Source organism: Mandrillus leucophaeus, unplaced genomic scaffold (genome assembly GCF_000951045.1).
Source record: "Mandrillus leucophaeus isolate KB7577 unplaced genomic scaffold, Mleu.le_1.0 Scaffold20, whole genome shotgun sequence".
NCBI lineage: Eukaryota > Metazoa > Chordata > Mammalia > Primates > Cercopithecidae > Mandrillus > Mandrillus leucophaeus.
In genome coordinates, this window is record NW_012102032.1 from 1,325,661 (window position 1) to 1,344,720 (window position 19,060).

General features: G+C 37.1%; 1 protein-coding gene across 2 annotated transcripts in view; it reads right to left on the minus strand.

Annotated features, from left to right (window-relative positions):
• The window catches only part of BRIP1 (BRCA1 interacting protein C-terminal helicase 1), a 190,342-nt gene that overhangs the window by 90,116 nt on the left and 81,166 nt on the right, over window positions 1–19,060 (minus strand). For both annotated transcript variants that reach the window (XM_011979158.1, XM_011979159.1), the window contains one exon: window positions 15,497–15,658. In XM_011979158.1, coding sequence (XP_011834548.1) covers window positions 15,497–15,658 — 162 coding nt within the window. The remainder of the gene's footprint in view (window positions 1–15,496; window positions 15,659–19,060) is intronic.

Here is a 19,060-nt window from a genome sequence, read left to right on the forward strand (position 1 = left end):
AAACAAATGAGGAGATATTATAACTGATACCACAGAAATACAAGGGATCAAAGTGACTATTACAAACAATTATATGCCAACAAAACAAACTGGATAACCTGGAAGAAATGGATAAATTCCTAGACACAACCAACCAAGACTGAATCATAAAGAAATAGAAAATCTAAACAGACCAATGAGTTCTTTCCAATCAAAGAAAAGTCCAAGACCAACTGTTGGCTCACTGCTGAATTCTACCTAACAGTTAAAGAACTAATACCAATCTTTCTCAAATGATTTCAAAGAAGTTGAAGAGGAGGATATACTTCTAAATTATTTTTACATGACCAGTATTATCACCCTGATACCAAAGCCAGACAAGGACAATACAAGAAAAGAAAACTACAGGCCAGTATCCTTGATAAACAGAAATGCAAAAATCCTCAACAAAATACTAGCAAACCAAATTCAACAACACATTAAAAGAACAAATCAACATAATCAAATGGGATTTATCACTGGGATGGAAAGATGGTTCAACATATGTAAATCAATAAATGTATACAGCACATTAATAGAATGAAGGACAAAAACCATATGATCATCTCATTAGATGTAGAAAAATCATTTGACAAAATTCAACATCCTTTCCTGAGAAAAACTTTTACTAAATTAGGTATAGAAGAAATGTACTGCATATTTGGCCAAAAATGCAGTACATTTGGCCCAACCTACAGATTGGGAGAAAATATTTACAAGCTATATATCCAATAAGGAGTTAATATCCAAAATATATAAGGAACTCAAACAACTCATTAGCAAGAACACAAATAACTCAATTTAAAAATGGGCAAGGGACTTCAATAGACATTTCTAAAAGAAGACATACAAATGACCATCGGATATATGAAAAAATGCTCAAAATCACTAATCATTAGGGAAACGCAAATTAAAACCATGATGAAACATTACTTTATGCCTATAGCAATGGCTACTGTCAAAAAGATGAAAGATAAAAAACTAACCGGACGTGGTGGCAAGCGCCTGTAGTCCCAGCTACTCGGGAGGCTGAGGCAGGAGAATGGCATGAACCCGGGAGGCGGAGCTTGCAGTGAGCTGAGATCCAGCCACTGCACTCCAGCCTGGGAGACAGAGCGAGACTCCCTCTCAACAAAAAAAAAAAGAGAAAAAAAAAAAAACTCCTCAGAAATAGTACTTTGTACAAAGGCAGACAACCAATGCACTGGTTTGAGCTCTAACCATTCATTCACCATGTCCTGTAGAGAATGATGTATCTTTTGAAAGACTTTTCAAAAATGCATAATCCTTGAGTTAACTTGATATCTTAAAATCAAAGGCTAGAGATTGGGAGAGCTCACTTCTATAATTTGCATTTGCTGTATATTTGAGAATACATAAAATACAAGAACCCAAATAGATGGGTGAAACTCTTAAAATGTTAAAATCGTAGCTAGAAGTTAGAAACCTGTAAGCCATATTAAATAGATAAAATAAGTACAGTATTTCTCTATGAACATAGATGAAAAAGGATGGAAAAGATACTAGATATTCAAGATACACTATATATACATGAGGTGTCAAATATCCAAGATACATTTAACATATCTGAGGCATATAAAATACTACCCAATATTCATAAAATCTTATTCAGCCACCCATTGGTGACACCCATTCTGGTCCATCTATCCTCTGCCCAAGAAAGGCAAATAAAATACATTGTAGCTCAGCAGGCAAACTGATGGACTACAGCTGTGGCCAAGTGCATTTGCTCTGGCATTACTCTAATAAAGTGTGTCAATTGTGCATCTGTTGTGTCCCCTTGCTTAAACTTCATTTCTAGTCTCTGTAAGCACACCATCAGGAAAGGAGAGCTGATGTGGAACAGAGAAAGACAAGACATAAACATTGCACAGCCCAAGATTTAGGTAGTGTGGTCCTTCCACCCACTTACATTGTATTCATGTGTTAACCTACCCTCAACTTTTTCCCCTTGCCTCCCACTGTGTATTTTAAATATCTTTACTAAACTGTGTGATTCAAGCATCCTAATGTGGTGTCACTTTTTTGTCCCATGACCTCCAGGATAAGTGTATTTGGAGACTACCACTGCATCAAGTTAACGTCCCTCCTGACACCATCGAAATCATCTAAATTCAAAAGGTGCCAATATGAAACTGTCAGCCAAAAAGGAAAATCAATTGGTCGCTACCATGAAGATTAACTAGGTAGATATTGAAGACTGTAACCAAGATGAAACAACTAGAACCTCCAAATTTTTCTAGTCCATATCAAGCTCAAAAATTGCTTTAATATGTAAAATGTACAGTAAATTAATCATAAGTTATATTTAAGTAATTTGCCTGTCATTTCCCAAAAGTGCTTTCTGTGGGGAAAAGAAAGATCAGACTGTTACTGTGTCTATATAGAAAGAAGTAGACATAAGAGACTCCATTTTGTTCTGTATTTGAGATGCTGTTAATCTGTGACCCTACCCCCAACCCTGTCCTTGCAAGAGACATGTGCTGTGGTGACTCAATGGTTAAAGGATTTTGGGCTGTGCAGGGTGTGCTTTGTTAAACAAGTGCCTGAAGGCAGTTTGCTAGTTAAAAGTCATCACCATTCTCTTAATCTCAAGTACCCAGGGACACGTACACTGCCAAAGCTCGCAGGGACCTCTGCCTAGGAAAGCTCGGTATTGTCCAAGGTTTCTCCCCATGTGATAGTCTGAAATATGGCCTCATGGGATGGGAAAGACCTGATTGTCCCCCAGCCTGACACCCATGAAGGGTCTGTGCTGAGGAGGATTAGTAATAGAGGAAAGAAGGCCTCTTGGCGGTTGTTGGCAGTTGAGATAGAGAAAAGCATCTGTCTCCTGCCCGTCCCTGGGCAATGGAACATCTCGGTATAAAACCCGATTGTGTGTTCTGTTTACTGAGAAAGGAGAAAACCGCCTTAGGGCGAAAGGCGGGACTTGCTAGAGCAATGCTGCTCTTTATGCACTAAAAAGGTTTACAGAGATGTTTACATATGCATATCAAGGCACAGCACTTTTCCTTAAACTTATTCATGTCACAGAGATCTTTATTCATATGTCTTACTGCTGACTTTCTCCCTACAATGATCCTATTATCCTGCCACTTCCTTTTCTTTAAGATGGTAAAGATAATTATCAATAAATACTAAGGGATCTCAGAGACCGGTGCCGGCATGGGTCCTCGGTATGCTGAGCGCCGGTCCTCTGGGCCCACTTTTTCTTTCTCTATACTTCGTCTCTGTGTCTCATTTCTTTTCTCAAGTCTCTCGTTCCACCTAACGAGAAACGCCCACAGGTGTGGAGGGGCAGGCCACCCCTTCACTTTCTATATTTATCCTTACATCCGTGAAAAATAGTTTAGAACTAAGGGGGTAGGGGGAGCACAGGGAGTTAGGATGAATTCAGCTTCTAAATTTGCTACTTGATCCCTGCCTGCTGTGGTTTGAATGTCCCCTCCCAAAGTCATGTTAAAATGTAATTGTCATTGTAACAGTATTAACAGGTGCAGCATTTAAGAGATAATTAGGCCAGAAAGGTTCTGTCCTCATGGATGGGTTTAATACCTTAAAAAAAAAAAAGGAGCTTTTTCTTTCTGTCTCACTTGCCCTTTCACCTCGAGATGATGCAGCAAGAAGGCCCTTACTAGATGCTGGCACCTTGATACTTGGACTTCTTAGTCTCCAGAATTGTGAGAAATAAATTTCTTTTCTTTCTATCCAGTCTGTGGTATTCTGTTACAGCATCACAAAATTGACTAAGACACTGCCTTCTCAAACTAAGTTACCTGGCCATCCTTGACTCTAGTTTAACCTTAAATTCTCTGCCTTTATTCTCCCTAGATTTTTCACTTAAAAATTATAATACATACACATATATAAACATACACACACACACATATACATACATATATACACACACGTGTGTGTGTGTGTATATATTTTTTTTTTCTTTTTTTTTAGACAGAATTTCACTCTTATTGCCCAGGCTGGAGTGCAAGGCATGATCTTGGCTCACTGCAACCTCCACCTTCTGGATTCAAGCGATTCTCCTGCCTCAGCCTCCCAATTAGCAGGGATTACAGGCATGTGCCACCATGCCCGGTTAATTTTGAATTTTTAGTAGAGACAGAGTTTCACCATGTTGGCCAGGCTGGTCTTGACCTCCTGACCTCAGGTGATCCGCCCTCCTCAGCTTCCCAAAGTGCTGGGATTACAGGCGTGAGCCAGCATATCCAGCCTAATCAATATATTTTTATAAAGCTTTTTGGGAACCAGATGTAGTACAAATATATTCATGTTATTTATAGATAAGTACATAAATGACTATATAAATGCACACACACACACACACAGCAAAAAACAACCTGGTTATTAAATTGTTACTTTCCAACTGCCCTACTATTTTCACTCAATTGTTAAAGCAGTGGCATCCTCTTTCAGAGTAGCTCTTATATCTATCTTCCTAACAGTTTAGCTCATAAGCAAAAATGAACGTGAAAAGCAAATGTAAATACAGGTATACCAATATGTAGGTATTTTTATATAAGTACATATTGTTCTAAATAAAAATAATATGTCAAATTAATATTTATCAGATCAACTATTTTTCAAACACTAGAATACTATTACAAGGACAGTACTGAACTAGAAAATCAGGAGTTCTAAGTTTGCTTTCACCAATTAAATGTATGACCTTAGCCATATGAATTGTCTACACAGAATGTAGTACATGCCCAGTAAACGTTTGTCAAATGAATAAACAAAGGAACAAACAAATGAATACTTATTGTTTAATAACCAAGAGCAGAAGTTCTCAAGAACTACATCTAACCTGAGAGATATACAGCCTCTCTACCATATCCCCAAAGCCTCAATGGCATAGCGACTCTATTTAACACTGTAGAAAAAAAATATTTCTTGAAAAGGCTCAGTTGATCACTTAAAGCAAATTTATATCTATAGAAATCTCAGCCTTCTACACGAGGGGAAAAAAACACTTTTCAATGTAGCATTTAGTTTCTTCTGTAGATTAAGTGCAGTATAGCTTTAAAAATGAGAACCATAACAAACTAGTAGCACTGCAAATTTCTTAATATACAAATTTAATGCTGAACAATACTTTCAAAAACTACAGCTACAGAGTGAACAGGAATGTTTGCATTTTATTCCTCATCTGACATTCAGTGATGAATGTAAAATGTTCCCTCAGGGAAAATGGTTTATACATATTACTCATAAAGATGTTTTTTTTTTTAAGTCGAAGTCTGTATTGTACAAATAAAAAGATCCAACTTGTTACTTTGGCACCAGAGAGTCTCTTTTCCAAATGATTTAATAGAAAAGTTTCTATTCTCTTTATATGGACAGTTTCTTCTACCCATAAAATGAACTTTCAGAGAGTTCTAAAGCAATGCTGCTACTACTTAAATGACAACAGAGTCAAAATCAAATTTATCTTAGTGGAAGAATGGTATTCCTCCTAGTTACCATAAACTATTGCTCTGAAAGAAATGTGGGGGAAAAAAAACTAGATGAACAACGTTCTCACTCTTACCCTTAAACAAATGCTGCAGTTTAATCAAAAGAATATTAGTTTTTTCTCAGTGAAAGAGTAAAGTTTTGAGTAAATCACCCATTCTAATAATCTAGTACAGGAAGAAAAACTGGCCATTAAATGTAAGGGGAAAAAAATGACCACTAAAATATATGGTTTGAAAAGCTTTAGACATACATTTTTCTTTTTTAGAGACACGGTCTTGCTATTGGCCAAGCTGGAGTGCAGTGGTGTGATCACAGCTCACTGCAGCCTCAAACTTCTGGGCTCAAGTGATCCTCCCATCTCAGCCTCCTAAGTAGCCAGGACTGCAGGCTCACACCAACACCTGGCTGATATTTTTTGTTTTGTTTTTTTAAACACTGGGTCTCTCTATGTTACCCAGGCCGGTCTTGAACATCTGACCTCAAGTGATCCTCCTACCTAAGCCTCCCAAAGTGCTGGGATTATAGGCTTCTGCACTGGGCCTAGACTTCTATCCTGTTTCTTTCTTTCTTTCTTTTTGATTTTTAGTAGAGGTGGGGTTTCACCATGTTGCCCAATCTGGTGTCAAACTCCTGAGCTCAAGCAATCCACCCACCTAGGCCTCGCAAAGTGCTGGGATTAAAGGTGTGAGTCACCATGCCTGGTCCTTATCCTATGTTTCTTTTATGAAACTCTGCAACCATTCTTTACATTATATTTTCACGCAGGCGAAGCTAAACTCTGTGATTATGAAAATATTTTCTGTGCCTTTGCTAATACATGTCTCCTCGGTCCACAATACTATATTCCTCACTCCCACATCTACCAGTAGAAATCTAACTACCTTGGGTGGGCGCGGTGGCTCACGCCTGTAATCCCAGCACTTTGGGAGGCTGAGACGGGCGGATCACGAGGTCAGGAGATCGAGACCATCCTGGCTAACACGGTGAAACCCCGTCTCTACTAAAAAAATACAAAAAAACTAGCTGGGCGAGGTGGCGGGCGCCTGTGGTCCCAGCTACTCCGGAGGCTGAGGCAGGAGAATGGCGTAAACCCGGGAGGGGGAGCTTGCAGTGAGCTGAGATCCGGCCACTGCACTCCAGCCTGGGCGACAGAGCGAGACTCTGTCTCAAAAAAAAAAAAAAAAAAAGAAATCTATACACCTTTCTTTAATACCCACTGAAATACCAACCACCTCCTCTAGGAAGCCTCTCTGCTTCATTCAATCACATATGATCTCTTCCTACTCTTAATTCCATTATCATTCTTCTTAATCGCTCTAGTGATTATAAATTTTGTCAAATAATGCAAGGATGTGTATACTTATTTTATACCATAACCCAAACTGAAATCTTCTTGAAAAGATAGTAACTTGTTCATTTTTGAATCTTTAACAGCACTTAGTGCAATACTCTGCACAAAGTATGTACTCAATAATAATTTCTTCAATGGATTAAGTAAATAAAAATAAATGTGAAGTAAAGTTATGAGATTTCTCAGGAAGATCTTAAATATAAGCAAGGCTCTCAATATAAATATTGTGGTATTTTAAAGAAATTCAACTAAAGATATTTAAAGTTCTTTCTCAATACAAAATAAGTATTAGTATGTGGAATTAGGATGTATTGCTTTACAAGCAAAGCACAGGAATTTTAGTTTGTAGTTCTAAAATACTTCTAACTTCAAAGGCAGTAAGAAAGACTTGGAACAATAAGAGTTAGTCTCCATTCATTTGTGTGTTTATTCATCAAGCATTTATGGAGAGCTTATTATGTGCAGTTATGATACCTCTGCTACCTAAATTTCATAAATATAATTTCACTTTTATTAATATTTTCATATGCCATAGTCACAAATCTTTATTCTAATGGTTCTTCCTAACCTTTTTCTTACCCTGATAAAGTAATCCCTGGGATAAAAAGTTTATGATGGCCCCTAAGATTCCCACTCCCTATATACAACCTGCATAAACTTCTCCCCGTTGTGAGATAAAAATAAGATTTTACTCCCATGATTAGATTATATTATGTAGTAAAGATGAAGAGATTTTATGAATGTAATTAGTGTCTACCTTAATTGATTCTGAGTTAATCAAAAGGGAGATTATCTTGGGTGGGCCTGACTTAATCAGGTAAGAGTCCTTAAAAGATACAATGCCCCCCTATAGAAGAGACACCTTTGTTGGCTTTGAAGAAGAAGAAGAAGAAAAAAAGCAGTAGTAGTAACAAGCTGCCATGTTGCTGAGAGGGCCATATGACTAGGACCTGAATGCAACCTTTAAGACCTAAGAGTCATCCTTAGTCAACAGCTCGCAAAAGACTGGGTATCTCACTCAGTCCTAAAATTACAAGGGATAAATTCTGCAAACAAACTGAGGGACCCTGGAAGCCAATCTTTCCCCAGTCAAGTCTCTAGTGAGACCACAACCACAGGTGACCCCGCTGGAAGCCTTGTAATACACTGAGCCAGCTAAGCCATGCCCAGACTCCTGACCCACAGAAAGAGTAAGATAATAAATGTGTATTGTTTTACGGTGCTAATTTTGTGGTAATTTGTTATGCAACAACATAGAACTAATACAACCCATCTAATTATATTTCAATCCTGGTTCCTGATGTCCCCCTGAAATGAATTCTAATGTAGGCTTTCTGTCTTCTGCATGGTCAATGTCAAACCCCTTTGAAATGGCACAGTATCAATACATTTAATAACTGCAGTCACTGTACTATGTGAGAACTGACAATGGTACTGACAAAAGATTATAATAATGCGCTGGTTTGCTCTTATGTCTAGATTCTGAAACTCAATAGCAAATTTATTTTTGCTAATTTTATTGGATTTCTGATTTCAGCTCCAATATGTAAAGAACTGGAAGTCATCACACCTGTTTTACAACAGAAAAAAGTTAAACTAAAAATCAATGACTTTTCTGGGATCCATCTGAGAACTAAGGTCACAAGGCAAACTGCCACCCTGAAATCTGGAGAGACAGGTAAATATAGAGAATCATGGTCAAGACATGCTTACTAGGACAATGCCCACTAAAACACAAATTGACAGAAATAGATAATTTTAATGAATTGCTGGAGATAAAATGTTAACTAGTTTATAGGTAAGAAACTCCTAGGGGCTGTAATCTTGCCAGGGGGCCCACATTTTTTAAGATATTACCACCAAAAATCCCACCAGGTCCCCACAGTAAAGAGCCAAGAAAAATCCTACTGTTTCTGGCAGGAGGAAGGAAAAAAACAACCATTTTGAAATACGTCCAACGCATTCTCTAAAACAAAGGCCAGTCTGCCAGTAAGGAAGATTTTACCAGATCCTTATCCAATATGAGGGAAGGGATCATTTCCTAAACTGCAGTTCCCTGCTATTTAATCTTATGATATGAATGAAGAGTTCAGAAACACTTGTGAAGGTCACAGGCAAGGGACACAGTGATGCTAAAAGATTGAGACATAATCATAGGATTAGAAGATGCTTCCCATTCCCCATACCTTACCACAACATCAACAGGGCTCCAGAACAACAGCAGAGGATTACAACAGAGACAGCCAGCTGCAAGGCTCAGATTCTATTTAAGAATAAGCTTTTAGGGACATTGGAGAGTAACTCAAGTCCATATTAAGAATTAATTAAAGAGCACCGGTCAAGATAACTACAAGGTAGTTATAAAAGACAGTATAAAATCTGTTTTAACATAGATATAAAAGACAATATAAAATGTATTCTTTGTTTTTAATTTTTTTCTATCTGATTTGAAAGTCAGTTGTAAAAGGTAATAATTATAAATCTGTGTTGAGAGACATACAATGTGTAAAGATGTAATTTTTATGATAATAATGACACAAAGAAGGTAGGATAAAAAAACAGCTACATAGGATTAAAGCTTCTGCATTCTATTGAAAATTAAATTAGTATTAATCCAAACTATGTAAGATATTAACTATAATTGCCAGGACAACCACTAAGAAAATAACTAAAAAATACACAGTAAAAGAAAAGCCAAGGGAATTAAAGTGACACATTAGAAAAATTTAAATGGCACATTAGAAAATATCTATCTATTAGATTCAAAAGGCAATGACAGAGAAATAGAGGGGGAAAAGGCACCAGATACACAGAAAACAAACAGCAAAGTGGCATTCGTAGACACCAACTTATCACTAATTACATTAAACATAAATGGAGTAAACACTCCAGTTAAAAGGCAGAGACAAGCAGAATGAATTTTTTTAAATGCTCCAACTATATGCTGTCTATAAAAGACACACTTTAAATTTAGACACAAATAGGTTCAAAGTAAAAGGAATATTATTCAGCCATAAAAAGGAATAAAGTATTAATTCATCCTATAATGATGAACATGGAAACATTACACTATGTGAAAAAGACAGACACAAAAAGTCATATATTGTATGATTCAATTTAGATGAAATGTTCGGAAAAGGCAAATCTATAGAAACAGCAGATTAGTGGATACTAGGGAATAGCAGGTAAGAGTAGGCAGTGACTGTTAATGAGTAAGGAGTTTCTTTTTGGAGTCAGAAAAATATTCTGGAATTAGACAGTGGTGACGATTACACAGCTTTGTGAATATACTAAAAATGATTTCAATGCAAAAATGGGCAAAGGATTTGAATAGGCATTTTTCTAAAGAAGATGTCTGAATTACTAATAAGCACATGAAAATATGTTTAACCTCACTAGTCTTCAGGGAACTGCAAATCAAAACCATAAGGAGACACTACACTCTATACCCATTAGAAAGGCTATTATCAAAAAAACATAAAATAAATATTGGCAAAAATGTGGAAAAATTGGAATCCTTGTGCACTCCTGGTGGGAATCTAAATTATGCACTGACTATTAAAAAAAGAGTTTGGTGGTTCTTCAAAAAGTTAAATTTAGGCTGGGCGCGGTGGTTCACGCCTGTCATCCCAGCACTTTGGGAGGTTGAGGCGGGCAGATCACCTGAGGTCAGGAGTTCAAGACCAGCCTGGTCAACATGGTAAAACCCTGTCTCTATTAAAAATACACGAAAATTAGCCATACGTGTTGGCGCACACCTGTAATCCCAGATACTCGGGAGGCTGAGGCAGGAGAATCACTGGAACCCGGGAGGCAGAGGTTGCAATGAGCCGAGATGGTGCCACTGCACTCCAGCCTGGGTGACAGAGCAAGACTCCATCTCAAAAAAAAAAAGTTAAATTTAGAATTATCACATGATCCAGAAATTACATTTCTAAGTATATATCCAAATGAATTGAAAGCAAGGTCACAAATAGATATTTGTACACCAATGTTCATAGCAGCATTAATCACAACAGGCAAAAGGTAGAAACAATCAAAATACCCATCGACAGATGAATGGATAAGCAAATGTGAGAGATATATATATCTCTCTATATGCACACATATATATGTATATACATATATAATGAAATATTATTCTGCCATAAAAAGGATTCTGATGTATGCTACAAGATGGATGAACCCTGAAAACTTTATGGTTAATGAAATTAATCAGAAACAAAGGACAAATATTGTATGATTCCACTTATATGAAGTAGCTACAATAGCCAAATTCACGGAGACACAAAGAATACTAGAGGGTAACAGGAAATGGGGAAAAGGAATCTGGGGAGTTATTTTGTGGGAACAGAGTTCTTATTTGGTATGATGAAAAGTTCTGGAAATAGATAGTGGTCACAGTTGTCTAACATTGCAAATGTGCTTAATTGTACACATACAAAAAATGCTAAGGCCAAAGGCAGTGGCTCATGCCTGTAATCTCAGCACTTTGGGAGGCCGAGGTGGGCAGATCATCTGAGGTCAGGAGTTCGAGACCAGCCTGACTAATCTGGAGGAACCCCATCTCTACTAAAAATACAAAATTAGCCAGGCGTGGTGGCGCATGACTGCAATTCCAGCCACTCGGGAGGCTGAGGCAGAAGAATCACTTGAACCTGGGAGGCAGAGGTTGCCGTGAGCCGAGATCACACCATTGCACTCCAGTCTGGGCAACAAGGGTGAAACTCCGTCTCAAAAAAAAAAAAAAAAAAAACAGAGTTAAATTTTGTTATGCATATTTCACCACAATCAGAAATGACAATAAATATCAGAAAAATAAAAAAAAGACCTGCGAAGCCTCTGGGGATGTGGGACTGGGAAGAAAGGAGGAACAGTATTAGTGAAGGGAGCTGCTGTTTTTTCATTATAACCATTCTAACATTATTTAATAATGTATAAGAAGTATTTTGATAAATTATTTAAAGCTAAAAAAGAAATTAAAATGAAGAATTCAATGACAAATAACAAATAAGAAAGTTTCTATGATATGTATTATAAAGGATTACTATCCATACTATATATTTAAAAGCCCATACAGATCAATTAAAAAGACAAATACAACCAACACAAGCAGACAATAAACAAAAAGTTTAAAAGAATTAAACAAAAACCTGCAGAACAATTAACTGACAAACCTGACAAAAACAAAACCTGACAAAACCTGACAAACCTGATAAAAACAAGCAATGGGGAAAGGATTCCCTATTTAATAAATGGTGCTGGGAAAACTGGCTAGCCACATGTAGAAAGCTGAAACTGGATCCCTTCCTTACACTTCATACAAAAATTAATTCAAGATGGATTAAAGACTTAAATCTTAGACCTAAAACCATAAAAACCCTAGAAGAAAACGTAGGCAATACCATTCAGGACATAGGCAAGGGCAAAGACTTCCTGACTAAAACGCCAAAAGCAATGGTGACAAAAGCCAAAATTGACAAATGGGATCTAATTAAACTAAAGAGCTTCTGTACAGCAAAAGAAACTACCATCAGAGTGAACAGCCTACAGAACATTCTGTAGGCTCCCATCCCTACAGAATGGGAGAAAATTTTTGCAATCTACCCACCTGACAAAGAGCTAATATCCAGAATCTACAAAGAACTTAAATTTATAAGAAAACAACAACCCCATCAAAAAGTGGGCAAAGGATATGAACAGACACTTCTCAAAAGACATTTATGCAGCCAACAGACACATGAAAAAATGCCCATCATCACTGGTCATCAGAGAAATGCAAATCAAAACCACAATGAGATACCATCTCACACCAGTTAGAATGGTGATCATTAAAAAGTCAAGAAACAACAGATACAGGAGAGGATGTGGACAAATAGGAACGCTTTTACACTGTTGGTGGGAGCATAAATTAGTTCAACCACTGTGGAAGACAGTGTGGTGATTCCTCAAGGATCTACATCTAGAAATACCATTTGACCCAGCGATCCCATTACCGGGTATATACCCAAAGGATTATAAATCATGCTACTATAAAGACACATGCATATGTATGTTTATCGCAGCACTATTCACAATAGCAAAGACTTGGAACCAACCCAAATGTCCATCAATGATAGACTAGATTAAGAAAATGTGGCACATATACACCATGGAATACTATGCAGCCATAAAAAAGGATGAATTCATGTCCTTTGCAGGGACATGGATGAAGCTGGAAACCATCATCCTCAGCAAAGTATCACAAGGACAGAAAACCAAACACCGCATGTTCTCACTCATAAGGCGGGAATTGAACAATGAGAACATTTGGACACAGGGTGGGGAACATCACACAGCGGGGCCTGTTTTGGGGTGGGGGAAGCGGGGAGGGATAGCATTAGGAGAAATACCTAATGTAAATGATGGGTGCAGCAAACCAACATGGCACATGTATATGTATGTAACAAACCTGCACATTGTGCACATGTACCCTACAACTTAAAGTATAATAATAAAAAAAAGAAACTATGAGATAATAAATGTTTACTGTTTTACGCCACAAAAAAATTAAACAAAAACCCGCAGAACAATTAATTTCACAATTAATCAAAGAGATAAACTAAATGGGAATAAAATATGTTTGAAGGATTTCTTGTGTCTTTATTTTTAATTGAAAAGGTAGAAGCAGAAAAATAATCTATTCATTTTGCTAATATATATACAATCACTAAAAAGTTATTTCAACGTTACAGTGTCTAGTCACCCAATTATAAATGTCTGTAACTAAAATTCATACTGTCTGCTATATGTATTCCAAGCCTAGCAGAAAAATGTCACCCAGACATCTCCTATCTCCCTTTTTGTGACTATGACTGGAAAATATAAAAAGGTTTTAGCAATGCAATAAGATTTTGCTTTTATCTCTTACATAATTGTGGAGTGAGTGCAGTTTCTATAATCCCATAAATAACTTTTCTTCCAATTTCCCAGAAGATATTTGTCTCCATATTTAAGAATTAAAAGTTTTACAAATTTTATTAGGTAAGACCAACTCCCTACATGTTTTATTGTATGACTTAGTGTCAAGTTTAATTACTAGTTTTCCTAAATATAACTGCTTGGTGTAGATGTTCACACTGGAATACATCTTGTTTTCTATTAAGAATTTTAAAAAATGTTTATGTCCATTTTATTTTTAGATATTCTTGTAAAAAATTATCTGATTATCTTTTTGAAAACAAATCCTTTAATTTATCTACAAGAGACTAATTGCTTTAGTGTATCCCTAGCTATCGAAGTACATATATATAAAAAGACAATAGAGGAATCAAAAGTATCAATATTATCATTCAAATATATTATTTCCAAATGCTTCTGTCCTTAGAGGTATAACTTCCTGTGGAAAAAAGAGAAGGAATGCCACTTCTCTATATTGGATTTAGGTTAGATTTTTATACAATGTGATGTTACTTTCAGGAATTATATGTGGTTTCAATGCTTTGAATATTAGGAGGACCAAAATATACTAAATAATTTCACATTAACTAAAAAAAAATATTAAAAATCAGAGTGACTCTAAAAACAACAACAAAATTCTTCTGGCCAGATACATGAAGTAAAATGAGGGCAGCAAAGAAAATTTAGCTTAGATTAACTTTAATGAAACATTCAGAAATGTAATTTATGAAAATAAAAAGGAATGCTCCTTTCCTTTCTACTCTGAAAATATCAACTTGTCCCTAAGAATAAAAATAATGTACACATAAACACTTCTCCTATATAACTAACATTACTTGAAGACTTTCATTCTTTCAGATTGTTTTATTTTATTTTAAAGAGAGTCTTATTCTGTTGCCCACGCTGGAGTGCAGGGGTGCAATCATGGCTTACTGCAGCCTCAACCTCCTGGGCTCAAGCAATCCTCCCACCTCAGCCTCCCAAGAAGCTGGGACTATAGGTCTGTGCCACCATGCCCAGTTAATTTTTGTATTTTGTAGAGGCAGAGAGTTTCACCATGTTCCCCAGGCTGGTCTTGAACTCCTAGGCTCAAGTGATCCTCCCAGCTCAGTCTCCCAAACTGCTGGGATTACAGGCATGAGCCACCATGTCCAGCCTTGCTCATTCAGACTTTTAAGTAGAACAGAGGTAGGATGATCAGGCAGTATCTTAATCAAAAAATAAGTAAAATAATATATGATGTTTAGAAAACTATAATTAGGCCGGGCGCAGTGGCTCAAGCCTGTAATCCCAGCACTTTGGGAGGCCAAGACGGGCGGATCACGAGGTCAGGAGATCGAGACCATCCTGGCTGGTGAAACCCCGTTCTACTAAAAAATACAAAAAACTAGCCAGGTGAGGTGGCGGGCGCCTGTAGTCCCAGCTACTCGGGAGGCTGAGGCAGGAGAATGGCGTAAACCCGGGAGGCAGAGCTTGCAGTGAGCTGAGATCCGGCCACTGCACTCCAGCCTGGGTGACAGAGCGAGACTCCGTCTCAAAAAAAAAAAAAAAAAAGAAAAAAAGAAAACTATAATTATTACCTTGTTGCCTCTACCCTAGGAAGCTTACTGTGGTAATATTTAAATTAGCATGACAATGTTTAAAATGTAAATGATTATTTAAAGGCAAAAGAAACAAGAAACATTCTCTTACCTTGTAAGATGGCAAGAAACACAAAATTCCTTGGCTCACAGTCTGGCACACAGATAACAAAAGTGCTCCCACTTCATCTTGGAACTCAAATGTTTCAGTATTCTGGAAGGTAGCACAGAGATTCCGACCCTTGGGGCCTGACCCAATGGTACCAACCCAAACCTAGAATATGAATATGTCATTATTAGAGTTATGCCTGAAAAATGCATGGAAATTAATATTTATTTGGAAGTATTTACATAAAAGATCAAGCAACAAGTTTAACAAAAATTTATTTTTAAATTGTCAGGGGTTTTTCTATTACCTTTAATTAACTGTATACAGATTTAATTTATAAAAGTTTTGCTTTAGGCAGATCACTAAATTCTCTTAGAGTGAAAATTCTTTGAAAGCAAAACAGGTTGTATCAGTCTTTATTTACTTAATAGCTTTGCAAAATGTAAGCATGTAACAAATTTTTGTTAGGTGAATAAATGAACAAGTGAAATGATGAATATATACCAATAGCAGAATCAGATAATTCCAAAATACTGGGGATGAAGGCCAGTATAATTTGCCATAGGCAAGTGTCAAAAATGACAGGAACTACTCTTTCAAAAATTCACTGGTGCTCAAAGATCCTTAGTCATAGAAAAAAACCATACCCACCACAGCTTACAGTTATTTGCAATTCTATCTCCCTTATATGTAAAGAGACGGAGAGAGACAGAAGAAATTGTGCAAAATGTTAACAAGTGATGAATCTAGGTGAAGGATATAAAGATACTCACAATATTAATATTACCTTTCCAACTTTTCTGAAATTTCTAATTATTTTGAAATACAGTTGAAAGAATCAATAGATGAATAAATTATCAAAATGTAGCATTGAGTAGAAAAAAACAAACGTTTTCCTTTGCTCTCACACCACAGCAGTCAACACAGAAAACTTATGTGACCAAATGTGTGGGAGGTTTTCTCCACATACCAAGCAAACAATCAATTCTGCAACAGACACCAATTGGGTGTCCTCTAATTCAATTCAATTCTGACACTATCTACTGGAAGATAACTTCAGATCCCAGAGGTTGAGGGCTCAGTTCCCAAGACTGCCCCTGATTTCTGTTGCCAGTCACAGTTGTTTTACTTGTGCTTCTGACTGATCAGCTAGAAATCGGGCATCCCACAACCCTCTGCTTGGGTTCAGTTAATTTGGTAGAGCTGCTCATAGAACCCAGGGACACATTTACCTACACTTATTGATTTGTTATAAAAGATATTACAAAGGATACAGATAAAGAGATGTATGTGGGAAGGGGCTCAGAGCTTCAATTCCCAGGCACATCACCCTCCAGGAACCTCCAGGTGTTCAGCTATCTGGAAGCTCTCTGAACCCTGTCCTTCTAGGTTTTTATGGAGGCTTCATTATGTAGGCATGATTGATTAAACCACTAGATATTAAAATAAATTTAACCTTTAGCACCATCTCCCCCAGGCCCTCCCCAGAGGTTGAGAAATGGGGGTGAAAATCCCAACTCTCCTACCATGTCTTGGTCTTTCTGGAGACCAGCCCCCATCCTGATGCTACCTAGGGGCCCCCTACCATTAGTCATCTCATTAGCATCCAAAATATCACTTTGGAGATTCTAAGGATTTTATGAGTTGTATGCCAAGAAATGGAGTGGAAGACCAAATATATATTATTATAAATCACAGGCATATACACACATGAAACATTATTCACCTTTAAAGAAGAAACTGGCACATACTACAACATAGATGAACTTTGAAGACATTATCTGCAACATGGACAAACCTTGAGGACATTATGCTAAGTAAAATAAGCCAGTCACAAAAATGACAAATACTTTATGATTCCACTTATATGAAGTACTTATAGTAATCGGATTCAGAGAAACAGAAAGTAGAATGGTAGTTACCAGGAGTTGGGGAAGGGGGAGAATAGAGAGCTATTGTTTAATGGGAACAGAGTTTCAGTTTTTCAAGAGGAGAATGTCTTGAGATTGGTTGCACAACAATATATACATACTTAATAAGACTGAGCTGTATACTCAAAAATGGTTAAGATGGCAAATTTTATGTCATGTATATTCTACCACAATTAAAGTTTTTAAAAAATTTAAGTTGAAGGAAAATATTATAGTATAACAGAATCCAGCTGCACAACTACATTATTATAATTCAGAGACATTACAGGTTAAATGGACTTCTGTGCAGTAGGTTGAGAACGTAGAGCCTGTAATAACATTCTTATGAGAAAACGTATGCTGAATTTACCAACTTCCTATATTTATCTGTGTCTCTAAAGAAAGCAACTTGAAAATGTGGAACATGTATTCTTCCTTCACTGCTGTTGATAGTCACATTTCTCAACAGGAACACTCTGGCATTTGGAAAGCACAATTCTTAGTTATATAGGAGTTTAGCATTCTAGGTTCCCAACTACCAAATGCCGTAGTTGCTCCCAGGTAATTGTGAGAACCACAAATGTTCCCACCATAAACCTGTGTATATAGCTTAACAAAGAACTAGCCTTGTGTTAGGCACACAGGTGATGTTAACTTAACCACTTTAGCATTAACCACAGCTTAACATCACCTGTGTGCCTAACTACTTTAAAATACTTCATAAAAAGAAACCAGAAGGCATAATGAAAAATGATAATCTATACATTTCTACAAAAATTAAAATAACATTTAGTAGGCATCGTTATAAAACATTAAAATCTTAACTCATAGGACTCATAAGAGTACGTTTAATTCATTTCAGATATTCAAACGTGCTGAACACTTGCTAAATACCAGCTATTAATCTAGGCACAGAGGAAGAATGTGAATGTAAAAGGAAGAATCAGGATACACTATAGTCTAATGGAAAAGAGAAGCATAATTATACAAGCTGGGCATGGTAGTACATGCCTGTAGTCCCAGCTACTCAGGACGCTGAGGCAGGTGGACTGCTTGAGCCCAGGAGTTTGAAGCCAGCCTGGGTAACATAGCGAGACCTTGTCTCTAAAAAGATAAATAAAGTCTGGCCAACATGGCAAAACCCCATCTCTACTAAAAATACAAAAATGCACAAAGCATGGTGGCACACACTCATAATCCCAGCTACTGAGAAGGTTGAGGCAGGAGAGTGGCTTGAACCCAGGAGGTGAAGGCTGCAGTGAGCTGAGATCGCACCACTGCACTCCCGCCTGGAGGACAGAGCAAAATTGTGTCTGAAAAAATAAAAGTAAAAATAAAAATACAGAGATAAATAAATTAGATATAAATAGGCCGGGCATGGTGGCCTGTAATCCCAACACTTTGGGAGGCCGAGGCAGGTGCATCATTTGAGGGCAGGAGTTCAATACCACCCTGGACAACACGGTGAAACCCCATCTTTACTAAAAATAAAAAATTAAAAATTAGCCAGGCGTGTGGCGCACACCTGTAATCTCAGCTACTCGAGAGGCGGAGGCGGGAGAATTGCTTAAACCTGAGTGAGCCAAGATCACACCACTGCCCTCCAGCCTGGGCAACAGAGCGAGATTCTGTCTCAAAAATAAATAAATAAATAAAT